The 19,239-nt window shown below is 33.6% G+C and overlaps 1 protein-coding gene across 3 annotated transcripts in view; it reads right to left on the bottom strand.

Annotated features, from left to right (window-relative positions):
• The window catches only part of trim54 (tripartite motif containing 54), a 30,935-nt gene extending 12,778 nt beyond the window's left edge, over nucleotides 1-18,157 (bottom strand). The window contains exons 1-6 of one of the 3 annotated variants that reach the window (XM_073932871.1): nucleotides 17,222-18,157; nucleotides 15,516-16,938; nucleotides 11,128-11,300; nucleotides 6,241-6,415; nucleotides 3,202-3,297; nucleotides 530-763 (exon numbers count right to left, since the gene is read on the bottom strand). In XM_073932871.1, coding sequence (XP_073788972.1) covers nucleotides 530-763; nucleotides 3,202-3,297; nucleotides 6,241-6,415; nucleotides 11,128-11,300; nucleotides 15,516-15,683 — 846 coding nt within the window. In that variant the 5' untranslated portion in view covers nucleotides 15,684-16,938; nucleotides 17,222-18,157. Of the gene's footprint in view, nucleotides 1-529; nucleotides 764-3,201; nucleotides 3,298-6,240; nucleotides 6,416-11,127; nucleotides 11,301-15,515 lie in introns of all 3 variants that reach the window. The other 2 variants (XR_011007690.2, NM_001045025.2) reach the window with 2 other exon arrangements.
• Between the last annotated feature and the right edge of the window lie 1,082 nt (nucleotides 18,158-19,239).

The following is a 19,239-nucleotide window of genomic DNA, read 5'->3' on the forward strand; positions in this document are numbered from 1 at the left end:
ATACTTTGTGTAATTCCTACAGGTAAATAATCTTGATTATTAATTCATTCATTCTCTTTTCAGTTTAGTCCCTTTATTAATCTGGGGTTGCCACAGCGGAATGAACCGCCAATTTATCCAGCATATGTTTTACGCTGCGGATGCCCTATCAGCTCCAATCCACACACATTCACACTCATACACTACGGACAATTTAGCCTACCCAATTCACCTATAACACATTTCTTTGGACTGTGGGGGAAACCGGAGCACCCACAGGAAAACCACGCAAACATGGGGAGAACATGCAAACTCCACAGAGAAATGCCAACTGACCCAGCCGAGGCTCAAACCAGCGACCTTCTTGCTGTGAGGGGACCGTGCTACCCACTGCACCACCGCGACGCCCAAAGCATATATCATGACTAGAATTTTTATAGTGACATCATAATAACACTCAAGAACCTATCATGGCACCACCACGACATGTTTTTCAGAAAAGCTAAATACTGAGGTGAAAAATTTATTGTGATGAAGGTGCTTGTTATACCTGCAGGAATACAGCCATCTGAGGCTCCTCCATGGACTGAATGGCTGTCTCCACCAGTTTGACAGACATCTCTAAGTGATCTCCGTGGCGACGAATTAGTGATCGAACATGACCCAGTTTTCGGTCTTGCTCACAACCAACAGTCTCGATTAGTTCTCTTTTACGCTCTTCTAGAATGGCGTAAAGTTCATCAAACTTGTCAGATATGTGCTGTATCTGCCGCCGACCATTGTCCTGCAAAAGATGACCAGATACTGTATCTAAGTTGTTATTAAAAGCACTGATAGCATTAACTTTAAAAGTTTTTAATCATCACTGGCTCAAACTGGACAATATACCGTAGCATATATAGAAGAGCCAGAGGAATCAAACGTCAAATAGGAAATTTATCTCTTTGACATTAACTCTTTGGTCATTTTCAAAAGAGATGCTAATGGTCTAATCTTATTCAATAATTTATGCTAATCAAAGCTAAAATTGCTCCTGCCAGGCACTTAGATCGGATGAATGAATTAAAAAATGGTAACAATCATCTGTCTAATTTAAGAAAGGGTTGTAAAACGAATTATTGTCAAAAAGAGTTTTCCATTATGACACTACATGCAAAAAATTAAATTTAAAAAACATCGTTTTTTAAGACACTGACCAATTTTGATGTTTGAGCCATTTGGCTATCGTGTATCATGCTGGCTCAGACTAGTGCAAATTTACACTACCTGAAAAAGTCTTGTCGCCTATCCAAGTTTTATAAACATAAAATAATAACTTGAATTCTAGTTGATCATTTGGTATAAGAAAGGCCTCTAGATTACGCTTATTTTACCAAAATAAAATTTGTTCATGCCTTGTTTTTTAATTATTTAATTAGGATAGTAAGGTAGAATTTGCTTAGACAAAAGTCTTGTCACTTAACAGAAATAATGTACAGTATAAAATATAAAGTCCTGGTGCAGTGGAAAAAAATTAATATTGTGTATGACTCCCATGAGCTTGGACGACTGCATCCATACATTTACATTTACATTTAGTCATTTAGCAGACGCTTTTATCCAAAGCGACTTACAAATGAGGACAAGGAAGCAATTTACACAACTATAAGAGCAACAATGAATAAGTGCTATAGGCAAGTTTCAGGTCTGTAAAGTCTAGGAAGGAAAGTATTAGTATTTTTTTTTTTTGAGTACAGTTAGTGGTATATCCAGAGAGGCAATTGCAGATTAGGAAGTGAAGTGGAGACTAAATAGTTGAGTTTTTAGTCGTTTCTTGAAAACAGCGAGTGACTCTGCCGTTTTGATGTAGTTAGGGAGTTCATTCTACCAACTGGGCAGATTGAGCGTGAGCGTTCGCGAAAGTGGTTTCTTCCCTCTTTGGGATGAAACCACAAGGCGACGTTCATTCACAGAACGCAAGTTTCTGGAGGGCACATAGATCTGCAGAAGTGAGAGCAGATAAGAAGGAGCAAAGCCAGAAGTCGCTTTGTAGGCAAACATCAGAGCTTTGAATTTGATGCGAGCAGCAACTGGCAGCCAGTGCAAACGGATGAGCAGTGGAGTGACATGTGCTCTTTTTAGGTTCTTTAAAGACCACTCGTGCTGCTGCGTTCTGGATCAGCTGAAGAGGGTTGATAGAGTTAGCTGGAAGCCCAGCTAGTAGAGAGTTGCAGTAATCCAGTGTGGAGAGAACAAGAGCTTGAACAAGGAGATACATCTCTTAAATGACTCAAATAACTTATTAATAAAGTCATCTTCAGTATGAGGAGCGCTCTCCTGCTGAAGATTTTGCCCTTTCCTGTGGTTTGTAATGTAATGGGCAGCACAAATATTTTGATACCTCAGGCTGTTGATGTTGCCATTCGCTCTGCAGATCTCCCGCACGCGCCCAATACTGATTGTAACTCCAAACCATGATTTTTCTTACACCAAACTTGACTGATTTCTAAGAGAATCAGTCCATGCAGATTCCATGAGGTCTTCTGCAATATTTGTGATGATTGGGATGCAGATCAACAGATGATTCATCAGAAAAATCTGCCACTTTTCCAAATGATCAACTAGAAGTCAAGTTAATATTTGTGGCTCTTACAACTCAGATCGATGACAAGACGTTTGTCAGGCAGTGTATTTATATTTATGTAATATATATATTATTTTAATAGTCACAAGATTCTTCAGAAATCCTTCTAGTAAGCTGATTTGGTGTGCAAAAACAAATCTTATTATTGTCATCAATGTTTAAAACAGTTGCAATGGATTTTTGTTGAAACAGTGTTAAATGAAATATTTCTTAGAAACAACAACTTTTTAAAACAGAAATATTTAGTCTTTTTGTCTCCATCAATTTCTTTAAATAAATAAACAAATAATGAAATATTCCACCTTATTTTTTAGTTGCCCTCAAACTTAATGTAATTTTAAAAATTGTAACACTTTAAGTAACTTAAAAATACAATTAACATAAATATAATATCATATATAACTGGATTTTTATAGCTTCAAATGATGAATCAGCACATCCATCATTTCAATTAAAATGCCACATTAGCAAAGAAGATTCACAATGTTTTAGGCAAAAGTTCAATCACTGTGATTATGTTATGAATATTCAACACATCGCCCCGCCCGATCACCCAATATTATAATTGTTGTGCTTTACTGTAAAAACTTTGTTCTCACCTTGATGCTCCTACAAATATCCTCCATCTGTGAGATCAGAGCCTGTATGCTGTCATTTCCGGCCACCAAGATGGCAATAGCATCACTTAGCTCTGTCTGAGAGAAGAAACAAAACAAAACACAGAGCAGAATATAACCGATTGTGACAGGTTCTCATCAAAATATAAAAAAAAAACTGAGAAAAAACAAACATGACCAATGTGCTCAGCGTGTCATCTTTCACAAGAAAGCCATGTCAGACTTGGCTATGCGACTTGTGCTAACCACACTTACAGACAAGAGAACAGCATGTCAACTAAAAGCCAAGATTGTAAGAATGTTACCCGTCATGACTGATCAAACTTTTGCTGATTTGCATTTGAAATGAGTGATTCACTGTTTATAGTGGGCCATGACTAAAAGAGAAAATGTCATCATAGCCACCTGGCACATATTATGGGCTTTTTTGTGAGCATAGACGATCCGGCAGTGTTACGTCATTCTAGTACAGTATCTTAAAACCAATACACCAGCAAAAAACCACCAACAAACAGCCACCGCAACTATTTCCCACAATAGCCACTGACCTTCAGCATAGAAACACTGCAGATAACAGACGGACATATGGTGTCCACCGTGCACATGGTTTTCTATTGGGAAAGGCTGGTAGGTTTAGTCATTGTTCATCTGGTAGCTGCTGAAGGGAGCAAGAGAGCTGAGAAACAGCCACTTATGGAGGACAAAAAAACGAGAGACCAAAAAAAGTAAAGAGCAGAAGAAGCTGCTATGACTCAAACACAACAGGGAGGAGTGAGTCATTTCTCAGGCCCAGTTGCACCCTGGTATGAAGACCTTCATTATTAGCCGTACCACAAGAGGTGCAGTAGGTCAAGACCTCAATATCATGTAGGTCAAGAATGCTTTGGAAAGTGAGAAAATTGCTGTGATGCTGCATGTTTGTTTGTTTTTTTTCCACGTGTTATAATGCTTGATTTATGACGGAATCAAACTTTTATGTTGCGATTTTAATTGCTAAAGGTTTCAAGGAAAAATAATTATTGATAATATTTTTAATTGCCCACAATATCACAATTTTGCATATTCATTATGACTATATACTGAATTATTGAATATAAGTGTATATCTACATGAAACACATTTGTTCTGCTCTTTTTAATCTTTAAAATACAAGCTGCTAAACATTACTGTGTAATTTACCCATCATTCATGCTACAAGCATAAATGACAGATCAAATTGTGCGCTTTCATGACAAGAGATCGGTTTTCAAAATGATATTTTTGATTTTCATTGAGTGGACAACAAAACAGGAAAAAAAAAACATCCTTTCAGAAGGAGGAATCAGTTTAATGATAAAATTTCAGTATAATGGCTCCTAACATGTCATATAGCCCTACACTATTTTGAGCACATTATTTTAACTTAACTTTATATCTAAAACTTGTTTTAATATGGGTTTTTGGTTCAGTTGCAGTCATTTCATGAACTGCTTATGAACTTAATTTATTCTTTTTAAAAAATCAAATTTTGAATAATCTATTTAGATTCTTAAACTCCAAGATCAATCTTGTTCCTCCATGTTGTTTCAGGCTCCCTATTTAGTTAATGGCTTAAGCTGAAATAGATTGTTCATTTTAAAAAAGAAATATTTATAGACAGTAAAGATCTTGTGAGTATATATATATATATATATATATATATATATATATATATATATATATATATATATATATATATATATATATATATATATAGTTGAAGTCAGAATTATTAGCCACCCTGAATTATTAGACTCGTTTATTTTCCCCCCAATTTCTGTTTAACAGAGTGAAGATTTTCTCAACACATTTCTAAACATAAGTTTTAATAACTCATTTCTAATAACTGATTTATTTTATCTTTGCCATGATGACAGTAAATAATATTTGACAAGATATTGTTCACGACACTTCTATACAGCTTAAAGTGACATTTAAAGGCTTAACTAGGTTAATTAGGTTAACTAGGGAGGTTAGGGTAATTAGGCAAGCTATTGTATATGTATGGTTTGTTCTATAGACATTCAAAAAAAAAATTGCTTGAAGGGACTAATAATTTTGTCCTTAAAATGGTGTTTAAAAATCTTAATAACTGCTTTTATTCTAGCCGAAATAAATCAAATAAGACTTTTTCCAGAAGAAAAAATATTATCAGACATACTGTGAAAATTTCATTTTGGAAAAAAATCATGTGGAAAAATTCAAAGGGGGCTAATAATTCTGACTTCAACTGTATGTGTGTGTGTGTGTGTGTGTGTGTGTGTGTGTGTATATATATATATATATATATATATATATATATATATATATATATATATACACACATACATACATACAGTTGCTACAGTATGTCTGATAATATTTTTTCTTCTGGAGAAAGTCTTATTTGTTTTATTTTGGCTTGAATAGAAGCAGTTATTAATTTTTTTAAAAAGCTTTTTTATTTTTTTATTGATAATCTACAGGGCAAACCATCATTATACAATAACTTGACTAATTACCCTAACCTGCCTTGTTAACCTTATTAACCTAGTTAAGCCTTTAAATGTGACTTTAAGCTGTAAAGAAGTGTCTTGAAAAATGTCTAGTCAAATATTATTTACTGTCATCATGGCAAAGATAAAATAAATCAGTTTTTAGAAAGAAGTTTTTAAAACTATTAAACAGAAATTGGAGAAAAAAACAGGGGTGCTAATAATTCAGGGGGGGCTAATAATTCTGACTTGAACTGTATATTTATGTATACATATAATGTATTATATTTTTATTATGTATGCATCAGTGATCTATAGAAAAATTTTAAAGCAAGGTAAATGTACCATATATTTAGCATTTTCTAAGTTATCTTAATGAAAAAAATGCATAACAAGATAGGTGAAATATTAGGAATTTTAGACAAACACATAAACCTATAGTTATATTCTCCTGAGTAACTTAAATCAATTGTTGCAGTACATAAATTTCCATTTTTTAAATAAATAAATCCCACTATAACTACTCTACCTTCTGCTTCTTGTAAATGACCGGCAGCGGGGCCACATCACAGTCTTTGTGAGCCCCAAACACTTTGCACATGGAGCATGTCGGCGTTTCACAGGTCAGACAGTAGATGTTGATCTTCTCCTCCTCATGCTGGTCACACATCAGCTGCTGCTGCTCTGTCTTGGGCAGGAGGGGCCTGTAGAGTCCAAAGTGAAAGAGATTTATGGTACAGTGTAAAGGTTACAAATTTGCATTGGCAACAGGTTGCGATTTGACCATTTAATTATAAATAACATTTATAAATACACTGTAAAAATACCTGTTAATTAATAGTTTCTGTATTTTGCAATTTCCGTTTATTTACGGTAGTGAATTACATTATGGGATGTTAATCTCTTCTCTGGTGACTTTTGATGTTGAAAATTCAACTCTACAATTTAACAAAGTGACTTTTACTGACAGTTTAGTAGTTTGAAATCATGTTATGTATAAGAAATATTATGTAGAGAAATAAGTCTGTAAAATAACAGAAAATGTTGCCAGTTTGTCACAAGGTTTTTGTACTGTAATAAATAACACCAACCATGACAATATATCCCTTTAAACTATTAAAATATTCATAGTAGTAACTTTTTCAAAGTTTTTAAGGTTAAACCGTGCTGGAAGTACACCCAATTTTTTTTCCCCCAATCAAACTACTTATTTAAAATGAGCTGAAACAACTATTCTTGGGATTTCATTAGGACAACTTAATTTTTTTTGTTCAATTTACATAAATCTGTTAAAAGTGTTAAGTTAACCTAATCAGTTGGTGTTGAGACAACATGAATAAATTGTGTGGAACCCTACATTTTTTACAGTGAATAAAGATCAAGGTCCCATTATGCAATTTAAAAAGCATAAATAAACAATGTCAATCACAAAATATGGAAAACTGCTAATTTACAGATATTTTTAAGTGTATAAATAATATTATTATATTTTTAAAAATACATTTAAAGTAAAATAAATGTACAAATGTTTGTTTTTTTTAATAAATAAAAAGTGTTTTGATCATTTCTGACATACAGCGACATGGCATGTTATCACACAATTTTACAATTTTGCTATTTCGATGAAATGAAATTAAGCCTCTTTCACATACCAAGCATACATTTGATCTAAAATACAGCATAAAATACTTTTATAATGGGAAATATCTTTTTAAAATCTTAAAATATCTTAAAATACTATTCATTCCTGCCACACTTGATCCTTCAAAAGTCGTTATACTGTTTTGATGCTGAAAAAAATATGAAATAGTAACAACATTGTTAAAAGCAGTAGAAAGTAAAACCTGACGGACACAGTATACATTCCTTTTGATTGTTTTAATTACATAATATATTTCAAAAAATACCAAATCAATAGGCTATATAGAACAATTGGCAAAGTAATGAAAAAAATATTACCTATACGGTTGAAGTCAGAATTATTAGCACCCTGAATTATTAGCCCCCGTCTATTTTTCCCCAATTTCTATTTAAATTAGAGATTTTTTTTTCACCACATTTCTAAACATAATAGGTTTAATAACTAATTTCTAATATTGATGACAGTAAATAATATTTGACTAGATATTTTTCAGGAAACTTCTTTACAGCTTAAAGTAACATTTAAAGGCCCAACAAGGTTAATTAGCTTAACTAGTAGGCAGATTAGGGTAATAAGGCAAGTTATTGTTTAATGGTGATTTGTTCTGTAGAATATCGAAAAAATATATAGCTTAAATGGGCTAATTATTTTGACCTTAAAATGGTTCATTAAAATTTTTAAACTGCTTTTATTCTAGCCGAAATAATTTAGCGCCACAAAATGTCCAATATATTGTGAGATGGACATTCTAGAAATATAAACTATGTATTTCATAAACTTGGATGTCTAATATAACTTTTTACTTGATCCAAAACGTATTTGTTTCAAGTAACGTTAGCAAAGATTCCGTGTTCAATTTCATGTTCTCTGCCTCATTTCTAGCCAAATAAAATCTCAAATTAATTTGAGGAATCCAACTTTTTCTAAAATACATTCTTAGTACACTTCCGTATAGCACTCGATGCTGCTTCTCAAACTGGTGCGTAATGATAAACCATACAAAACAAGCAACATTTCTTTGTGACATCTGAAGTACAATTTGACTTCCCCTGAGGCGAAACACCAAGTTGAGAGCAAAACTTTGATAGACATTTAAGACAGGTGCTGCGTTTAAAAGTGATTGATGCAACTACTATGATATTCTGTCCTAAAATGAGCACATCACTCACACAGACCTTTTCAAAAAGCCTCTGTCTTAATCTGTCTTGTCTAGCGAAAAGAGCTGGTTTGTATGTGTGGTGTATTGGCAGTCAGTGTGATCAAAACGGAGACTCTGTTTATGAAAGACTGCCATCCAGTGGGTGTCTAGCGATAGAGCGGTCATGTTTACAGTCTGTAAAATGAATATATGGTTTACATATCTATATAAATATAATAATTTCGTTTTTTTAATTTATTTTGTAAAAATACCATGATAAAGTCATGTTAACTAGGTCAACATTTATTTTAGTTATACAAAGCTTACATAATGTTATAGGGGAGAGGGGGATGAAAGTAACATTTTTAATAAAAACTTATTTTTGAAAGATAATGTTCTTAACAGAAATATAGTTTTGCTGTGGTTACTAACAAGAGTGGTCTATCAAAATCACGTGTTATCAATAAAGAACAACACCAATATCACTTCCCTTGAAACAAAAATTGCACATTGTTACTTTTGACCCCATCAGCAGGGACGAATTTAACACACAGGTGGGTCAAAGTAACACAAGTGCTAGATTCACTGGCCTAATCTTGTTTAATTTAAATATATCTGACGTAGAACTTGTTAATGTTTATTGCAAACGTATTTTGTCCTTTAATTTTGCTAAATAAATAACATTAAACGCAATTTTTATTTTAAATGTCACTTCCATCAAATGTTTCAAAAGCAATCCAACAATGGTAAAAAAAAAATGTTTTATCATTATTTGGTCAAGCTAATCATCTAAAAAATTAGTGTTTTTGGTAATCTTTAATGAAAGTCTGATCATGTGTTTCAGTTTTTGGAGTGACGGTCCTTTTGTTGACGTGAATCTGAGGGCTTTTATAGCAACTGTGTTTATCATTTTGTTAATAGCATCTCTTACTTAGTCAAGTACCTTTTTTGTGTTCTATACTTTGCCTTAGTTTGCTATGAGGGAACGATGCAACAAATAAAACCCCCGCTCCCTACGTAGCGAAATAAATCTTAAATCCTTAATACTATATTTTTAGTCAGTTTGACTTATGCAAATTGAGATGACTAAAATAGTTTGTTTAAATTAAAATAAAATAAAGCAGCAAGAATGTTTTATAGTGTAACTATTGCTATCAAATCATAAATGATCAAGCTAAAGGATAAATTTTATGATTATGTAATAGACAAGTTCTTGACAGCTCTAGAATAAGTTCTTGAAATAATGGAAATAGTAAAAAAAAATGCATTTACTTCCACAGTGTCAGGAATTCTGAGTGACAATACAGCATTACACAAGGCAAACTACAACTGGAAGTAAATGTTCCATAAAAAATGTCTATATTATCTATATTGTGTTATTTCTTTATTTCTATTTTTAAACAGGAAAATATTGAAAGGTTACTGGGCCTAACTTAACAAGAATGTTGGCTTTTAGCAGAACATAGAAACACACAGACATTAGGATTTCATCCAACAACACATGATACTAGTACAACTAATAACCAAACATACTAAATTTAGGGAACCAGGCTACTGTCTCATTGACAACAGTAATAGTTGACCATCAGATGATGAGCATGGGATTAATAATAATAATAATAATGAAATGTTATGTCACCAACAAAGGCTAAAGTCATGAGAAAACATTTCATTAAAAGTAAATACAAGACCAGAAACAAATAAACACAAGATAAATTAGATACGATTTTAAAACTGAATACATGATAACAATTGTAACACTTTTCCTGATAAAACTTTGCTGAATTTCCTTTTATAGTAAGTTAAAAGTAAAAGTGGGTCAGTCTAATAAAAGGTTTTACAGTAAGAGCAATTTTGTCGTTTTACATTTAAAATTCTTTAAACTAAACACTTTAATTCTAAAATTGCTTAATATTTGATATAAAATAAGTTAGTTATAATCATTTAAATAAAATTATTAAGTGTCCACATCAAATTAAAATTTCAGAAGTGCTTTTATATACATACGAAGCATATTAAATGGCGGAAAATGGTTTAAAAGCATGGAGAAAATGTCCCATCATCAATCAGAATGTGCCTTTGAAACAACCTCTTTTAGGTACCGGCTTTTTACCAAAGACACTAAGACCATGTACATTATGTATTCATAATAAACAAAGCGTTTGTTACAAAAGGCTTCAAAGTCTATCAGTCTTATTATACCCAATTACGCATATTTTTCACAGGAGGTCTCATGACACATTGTTTATTGCCACAGGGATAAAGCGTCCTAGTTATATTTAGTCTGGTTTGGCAAACGATTGCTACAGTCACCAGAGCCTCAGGTCCCATGTCTTTGTTTGTGTTTACTTGACGTGGCAGAAAATCTCCCACATAAGAGTAAATCACATATATGTGTCACTACACCGGGTTTCAGCTTCATTGATGAAACAGAAGAAGTGTCAGGTACTGTAGTGTTGTGTCACAAGAGTGTTGTGTCACAACAGCTTGGGGCGTTGCTGGATCTCTATACAGAACACGGCTTTGAAGTATGAACAGCAAATAGACTTAATTAATGTAAGTGCTTCGAGAAGAGAAATGTTTATCCTTGGTGGAACTTGGAACTGGTTCACAGGCTAGCCCAACACAAGACTGACCTGGTGGATTCTGATTTGTAGATATCTATGATATTCTCCACTAGCAGATTTCTCTGAAGGCCGTAGACACCATGCCGATCCAAAACCACCTCATGGCGACATGATGGGCAGCGGAAACGCCCCCCTGTGGACACAGTGGTTGAGGCCCGGTTTTGCCAAAGAGGGTTGGAGGCCTGGAGCAATGAAAGACAAAAAAAGGGGTGCCATTAAAAGCAAACAACTTGATGGAATAGCATTTCACAGACATTAAACATTTAATGCACTGAAAAAAGTGCTGAATCTACCTTGTCTTTCATTTGAAGTACGTTTTTATATTTGATTAAGTGAAAAATTATGGATTCTGATTTTAAAGCAAAAAAGTTACCTTATTTATTATAGTAACTCTAAATACACTCTATATAACAATCTAATTCATGTTTACTTAACTCGCCAGGTCATGTTTTGCCATCTGCCATTACTTGATTCAAATGTGAAGAAAGTCTGTGGCCAAAGTAAATTTTATTTAGACAAGAGAAGCATTCCCATATTATATAAGAAAGCATCAGGGCGTTATGGTGGCACAGTGGGTTGCACGATCACCTCACAGCAAGAAGGTCGCTGGTTCAAGCCCCGGCTGGATCAGTTGGCATTTCTGTGTGGAGTTTGTATGTCCCCCTCAAGTCCAAAGACATGCTCTATAGGTGAATTGGGTAGGCTAAATTGTTTGTAGTGTACTATGTGTGTGAATGGGAGTGTATGGGTGTTTCCCAGTGATGGGTTGCTGCTGGAAGGGCATCCGCTGTGTAAAACATATGCTGGGTAAGTTGGTGGTTCATTCCGCTGTGGTGACCCCAAATTAATAATAAAGGGACTAAGCCGAGATGTAAATGAATGAATGAATGAATGAGAAAGCATTCGCGATGGCAACATATCTTTTTTAAAACATGTTTGTAATACTGCCAGGTCGAGGCTTTAACAACAGTAACGTTAGTCTATTAGTTACTCTGACAAAGATATCTTCAGGTACTGCTTATGTGCCCTCAATAAATACATTTAGCTGAAACAAATTACAGTAATTTTTTAAAGTTACTTTGACCATACAGAAATCTTTTAAATTCATGTTTTTAATAGGAAGCTATATAATATTATATTTGTGCATATACATTAGATTAGTCAGTACTGAAGCCAAATCTGGAGCTTGTCTGACAAAATAACATATATGATAACGATCCAAAAACTAGTACACCCAAATTTTTATTATAGAAAAATATTAAATACAAAATTTTTAAAAAGGAAAAAAACAAGAGAAGCAAAATGATTAAATAAATAAGTAAAAAAAATTGTTGAAACTTTGTAGGTTGTATTTTTATTTATTTATTTATTTTTGTATATTTTGCTTGATTTTTTATTGTATTATCTTTCGATTTCTAAATATGTGTGGTGACTAAAATATTATTTTAATAATTATATCTGTTTTTCATGCACCGAAATACATTGCCTATATCCACTGAGAAATTAATAAAATATTCATTTCAATCTCATTCATACATTTCAGTTTGATTTGCTCATCCACCAATGAGGGGTAGGGACAGGAGTGGAGTTTGAAGGCACATCTCCTTTAAAAAAAAAAAAAAATCTACATTTACATATCAGTGAATGAGTATGAATAGTTACTTTTCTGACAATATACATAGTTATGTTTACTCGTGATATCGGGCTGAATATTTGAGGAGGATTTACTGAAAATGTCTGTGTGAAATGTGCTAATGATTAAGAGTCTAAACATATAGAGGCAAACTAATTTACATGACTCCTGATAATACCAAGGTCTTATGAATATTTTTACCTTTAATCCACATCTGTAAATGGCCTACAGCGTATTTACAACAGTCTGGAGTATATATAATGATGAATTGTCTAGGACTGCTTTTAATTAACATGTTTTCAATAATCTGTTTTGATCTTTTACTGTTGTTCCCTTTAATAAATGAGGTTTGTAGGCAAAGCACTTTAAAAAAGTAACTTTTAAAGGAGCTTTGTAAATTAAATGTGTTATTATTATTGTATTATTCATTAATTTTCCTTCAGCTGAGTTCCTTATTTATCCGGGGTAACCACAACAGAATGAACCGCCAACTATTCTAGCATATGTTTTACGCTGTGAATGCACTTCCAGCCAGAATCAATCTATTTGCCCAAAAAAATGTGTAATGTTCCCATCAGATATCTTTTATAACTGTTAAAAGTATAATTAGAAGCACTCAGTCATGTTGAAGTCTGACCTAATGGCACTCACTTCGCAGAGAGAGAAGAAACAACACTAATAATGACTGCTAAAGGATGAACTTGTCTTGATGATGAGATGAATAAACTAATGCCAAAAGGAGCAAAGTAAAAGAGATTGGCACAAAAAAGAAAGCCTAAATGGATCATTAATCTCTGTATGACAGATGCTATGGTACTTTGAGTTCTGGTTTCATATTAGGCCTCAGCTAAGGGAATACTGTACAACATCATTAACAATATAACTTAAAACATTTTAATATCTGATCAATTAGTTAAGGGATGGACAAACTCGATCTTGGAGGGCTGGTGTCCCTGCAGAGTTTTGCTCCAACACTAACTGAACACACTTGAACATGCCAAAGTGTAAAAAAAAATGCTAGGTTTCACACAATTCGGTACCGTATAGAGCACCAACCCAGACAACATATCACTTTAAAGTATAAAAAAGGTTCATAAACGGCACATTTTTAAACTTTTCAAGGTTATATGTTATTGGAAGAAAGATCAAGGTCCGATAATGTAATTCAAAAGCATAAATAAACTTTTGTAATTAATTTTGTCAGGAATACAACACATCTCTTCACTGATTTATATGATTTTTTTTTTCAAGAAAGATCTCTGCCCTTTTTATTAATGTTTGTGTGTGTTATTTATATTTTATGTATATTTATTTAGTTGCAATTCTTGTAGGTGCTTATGTTGTTGTGTGCGTTTTTTAATCTCCTCCTTTGGGGTGGGATGGGGGACTGAGGGCTTTTGAATGTTCTTGTTTACCCTGAGCTATTGTTTAAAAAAAAAATTGTAACATTGATATTGAGGTTTTTTTTTTTTTTTTTTGAAAACTCCACAAAAACAAACAACAAAATTAAACGAACAAATAAATAAAAGCATCAATAAACAACGTGAATCACAAAAACTGCTAGTTTACAAAATAATTTTACAGTGTATAATAATGTTATTACATTTTAAAAATACATTTAAAATATAATAATTACCATGATTTTTAAAATAAATCAAATGTATTTTAATCATTTGGGTATGTTATCACAAAATGTTGAAATTGCGTTCTTATTGTGTTCGGTGAAATAATTGTATTGTTTTTTGAAAGAAGATTATTCACTTACCAAGTCTGCATATATTTGATCTAAAATACAGCAAATACATTTGAAATTGAAAGTAACTTTTTTTTTTTAAATTCTGAAAATATATTAAAGTACTATTTTTCTGTTGGGGGAAGGGGTGAGGGGTTTAGGGGGTGAATCATACAAAAAACTGCTAATTTACGATTTTTTGGGGGGTGGGGGGCGTACATTGCAGCCGCTATATTAATAACAGGAACTAAGAAAAGAGATCATATCTTCCCTGTCCTTGCCTCATTGCACTGGCTACCTATAAAATACAGAGTTGATTTTAAAATTCTTCATTTCACTTATAAAGCAGTGCACTATTCTGCCCCGGTCTATGTCAGTGAACTTATTAGGCCTTATTCAGCTTGTAGACCGTTAAGATTCCATGACCAAATTTTTTTTTTTGTCCCTCGGTCTTGCTTCAAACCAAAAGGTGATCGAGCTTTCTGTGTCCCCAAGGCTCTGTAACAGTCCCCCCCTGAACATCAGGATTTCTCCTTCATTGGATGCTTTTAAATCTAACTTAAAGACTTATTTTTACTCTCTTGCCTTTGAGTGATGCATGCATGTTATTTATTATTATTATTATTTTTTTAACTTGTATTTTAGTATTACTTTTAAACATATACATTTCCTTGTATTTAATACCAGTTTTTTAGTTTTATTGTCTAGTTTATTTTATTGCAAAGCACTTTGGATCAAATACAGTTGCTTAAAATTGTGCTCTATAAATAAAGTTTGCCTTGCTTCATCTTGCCTTACATTAAAGAACAAAAAGTCTCTTTGCATCATTTGAACCAGTTTCAACTTATAAATCCAAACTCAGTATTTTAAAAACTCATTAGGCATTCTAAAGGGAAAATAGATGGCTTGAAAACACAGATCCTCTTCCAGCTTTTACAATTACAAAAAAGCTCTCAAAAGTTAAATGAGCATTCTAGATACTACAGTTCAAAACAGGCCGTACACTATATAATAACAGCAATAAAGCATTACCTGGAAAACATCATTGGCACACTTCCTGCAGAGATTGTGCTGGCAGGGTAAAATGACGACAGGCTTGCTGAATATCTCCAGACAGATGGGGCAAATCAGTTGCCTCTCCAAGTTCTCCATTGAGCTGGAATCTCCGATCGACGGTTTGAAGCCCAAAGTGAAGTTCATTTGGACACCAAATTCAGTCAATAGCTTAAGATCCTAAACTTCCTTTCCTTCTGTTATTCTCCAGCAGTGCCAGTCTTCATCCAGATGCCCAATCAATCGCCAACCGTAGAGTGGCAGAGGATATATTTGGGCTGTGTTTGTACTGGCTTGGGTTACTGTCCAAACTGCACACCCCCTTAATATCACTTTGAATACCCCAGTTAGCGCTGCATTGAGGGGTCCGGGGTAGAGAGAGAGCAAGAGAGAGGGGTGGGAGAACGGATTGCTCAGAGTTGTGTTATCTGTGGTAACTTGAGCAGAAAGTGGGCATGGCAGACCAAGCAGCTGGTGTGTGCGACTCAAAGGCTAGTGAGACAAGCAGGCCCATGAGCCCGAGCTGGCGCCGATGATATAACCCACCTAAAACAAAGCCTAAGTGCTCTGAACACATAGATTATGTGGATATACAGTGGGGGAAATAAGTAACACGTCAACATTTTTCTCAGAAAACATATTTCTAAAGGTGCTGTTGACTTGGCAGCTTAAAGACGCCTCTCATTTGGAGAATGAAGTCATATGCATTGCTCAGGTGTGACTTTTTTCACTGGCTTCAACAGTGTAAAAGTCTTGATGGCTCTCAGGTCTCGTCTATCAAATCTGATCATTATTTCATATTCTATATTGGATTCAAATCAGGTGATTGGCTGGGCCATTCTACAGCTTGATTTCCTATCTCTGAAAGCATTTGAGAGTTTCCTTGACTGTGTTTTAGATCATTGTCTTGCTGAAATGTCCACTGTGGTTTTATTTTCATCATCCTGATAATGTAGATGTTGGACTGAAGCAGCTAATATTCATTTACAATGATGAAGGGCAGAGTGTTGCTGAAGAACTACTAAGAGATTTCAGCTGCTGTCTGGGCTTTCACTGTCTTTCTACACCTCTCTTTCTTCATGTGTTTAATACTTTTTCCTGTCTCATTTCATTTTATTACACAACACTTAATTTGTAAACTAATTTAGTTGGTTTTCTTTTTATATATGCATTTCATGTTATGTGTTTTATAAATGGTGACATGTTCAATACTTATTCCCCCCACTGTACCTGCAAATCCAGTGTTTACAAATATAGTATATAAACTGTTAAAATGCTGGGTTCCACACAATTCCCTCAAGTTGTCTCAACACAAATAATTTATGTTAACTTAATTGTTTTAATATTATTTTTTTGTTCAATTCACTTAAGTTAACTTAGTTTTTCCAATATTAAGTGTGCCCTAAAAAACCCTTAAGAATTGTGTTGTTTCAGCTTATTTTAAGAGAGTAGTTTAAGCAGCAAAAGACATTTTTTGAAGTGTAGTAATACATTGAATGCTATGCAATGCATTAATATCAGTGTAGTTTAGATTATATTGGAATTTTATTAAGTTTAATTAGTCACATGTAAAAGAGGTTAAGCAACAAAGCAAAATGAAGGTTTAGTAAGACTTTTGTTTAAGTATTTATTTACTACTGGATTATTACCTGCCTGTTATTAAGATATTGGCTGTTTAATAATACTTATTCTACACGCACTATCCTATTCAACACATAAACCCAACTACTACCTCACAAACTGTTAATAAGCAGCTTATTAGTAGTCTAACAAGCTAAAAGTTTTAGTTAATGGTTTATGAATAGCATGAATTATACCTTAAAATAAAGTGACTGAAGCGTTGTAATGTAATGTTGAAAAAAAAAACTATGATTTAACTATTATAAAATGTCTTTCAGAGTGGCGGTAAATCTAAAAACAATAAAAATCTGAGGCATATTCAGAATAATAATTCGATTTCATATTAAAAGTCTTTATTTAAGGATCACATTGCAGCCCTGAAATACTTAATTATCATTTTAAATCTTTATGTGCTACAAACCACCAGATTTTACCATTTTCAGTGAGATTCATGTCACAAAAAAATAATTATTAAACATTTTATATTTAATATTTTAATAAGCAGTTAGTAATAAGTTTGTCTAAATTTTTAAACAAGTTAAGCTGGAGGTAAAACATTATCTTGCACATTCTGACATTTTATTTTGACAGAAGTTATCTGAAACATTGAAACCACATTTACTTTCATTTTAAATGCTACAGTATGTACACTGTAAATAGCTATTAGTTACTTAAAGTAAGTTCAAGAGTTCACACTCAGCAGATGATTGATAATAAAGCCCGTTTGGCATACTGTCCCGGGAGAAAGCACTGAGCTTATGAGATCCTTGAGCCCTGGGCTCCCTCCCGTTTGCAGGGCGAGAGGGGAGTTTGAGTTCAGATAGATCTCAATGAACTCCCCCTGGCTTATTTCTGGCTAATGACCGATATACTGTATGATGGCTGAAAAGAGGTGTACTCGCTAAGAGCTTGGCTATGGTATCAATTTGGTATGCTCAATTTACTTAGGTTGCGTGTTTTTTGGGTTGTGGGAGGAAACCAGAGACCCAAGGGAAAACCCACTCGAGCATGGGGAGAATGAGCAAACTCCACACAGAAATGTCAACTGGTTTAGAATGGACTTTAACCGGAGACATTTTTGCTTTGAGGCAACAGTGCTAATAACTGGGCTGCCGTGTCTCCCATGTAAAAAGGAGGGGGTGTAAGGGTGGTTGGGGAGGGGGGGGGGGGTTCTTCAAGACAAGAAATATTGAGATAAGAAAACTCTGGTTATTTATAGTGAGTTAGTAATCATCTGAATGATGAATCAATCATAAGCTGATGGGAGACCAGCTGAGAACAATCATAAGCACGTGATCCTCTCGAAATTAGTTTATAAATAAATCTCACTTTATTTGTTTCCCTAAAATTAAGCAAATGAACTTGGTGCATAATTATAAAAATTAAGTTGTCAAAATATTAGTTTTATGTTACAAAAGGTTAACTCAATTTTTTTTAAAGTCAACTAATCACCTTTTACAGTGTATTTAATGTCATTGTTTTGATTGGGACTTCTGTTCTTTAATCCATATCCCAAAAGTTTTGGAGGGAATTCCTAAAGTTTCATTATTGCTATTAAATTTCAGTATTAATTATGTTTCACCACTAATGATTTCTACTTCAGAACAGAGTTGGGTGTAACGTGTTCCACAGTAACGCATTACTGTGTTCTAATTACATTTTTGAGGAACACAGTAATGTAACGAATTGCATTTTAAATTTGTGTAATTTGATTACAGGTTACTAAAGTCAGTGTAATTACGTTACTTATGTTACAAGTATAGTTTCTAGAAGAAGAAAAAAAAGCTTAATTTAAATCACATTTTCTGCTGCAACGTCAGTTAATAAGTATGTGCTTTTCAATTGCTGAAGAAAGCGAGCTGTAATGGCTGCTGATGAGATTGGCTGCTTCAAGTGGAAATACAGACATTACTTATATTTAAAAACAAACATATTGCCGTGAAATTCAGTGTCCAGTCTCTAAAGACCTTTCGACTGCTTTTAACTCAATCAGCAACTTGTTCAGTACTTGAACAGAAAGCATTCTACAACTATTCTCGTCACAGAGAATGACACCGGCACCCAAAAACCCGTTGGCCCAAAT

Source organism: Danio rerio, chromosome 20 (assembly GCF_049306965.1).
Source record: "Danio rerio strain Tuebingen ecotype United States chromosome 20, GRCz12tu, whole genome shotgun sequence".
Classification (NCBI taxonomy): domain Eukaryota; kingdom Metazoa; phylum Chordata; class Actinopteri; order Cypriniformes; family Danionidae; genus Danio; species Danio rerio.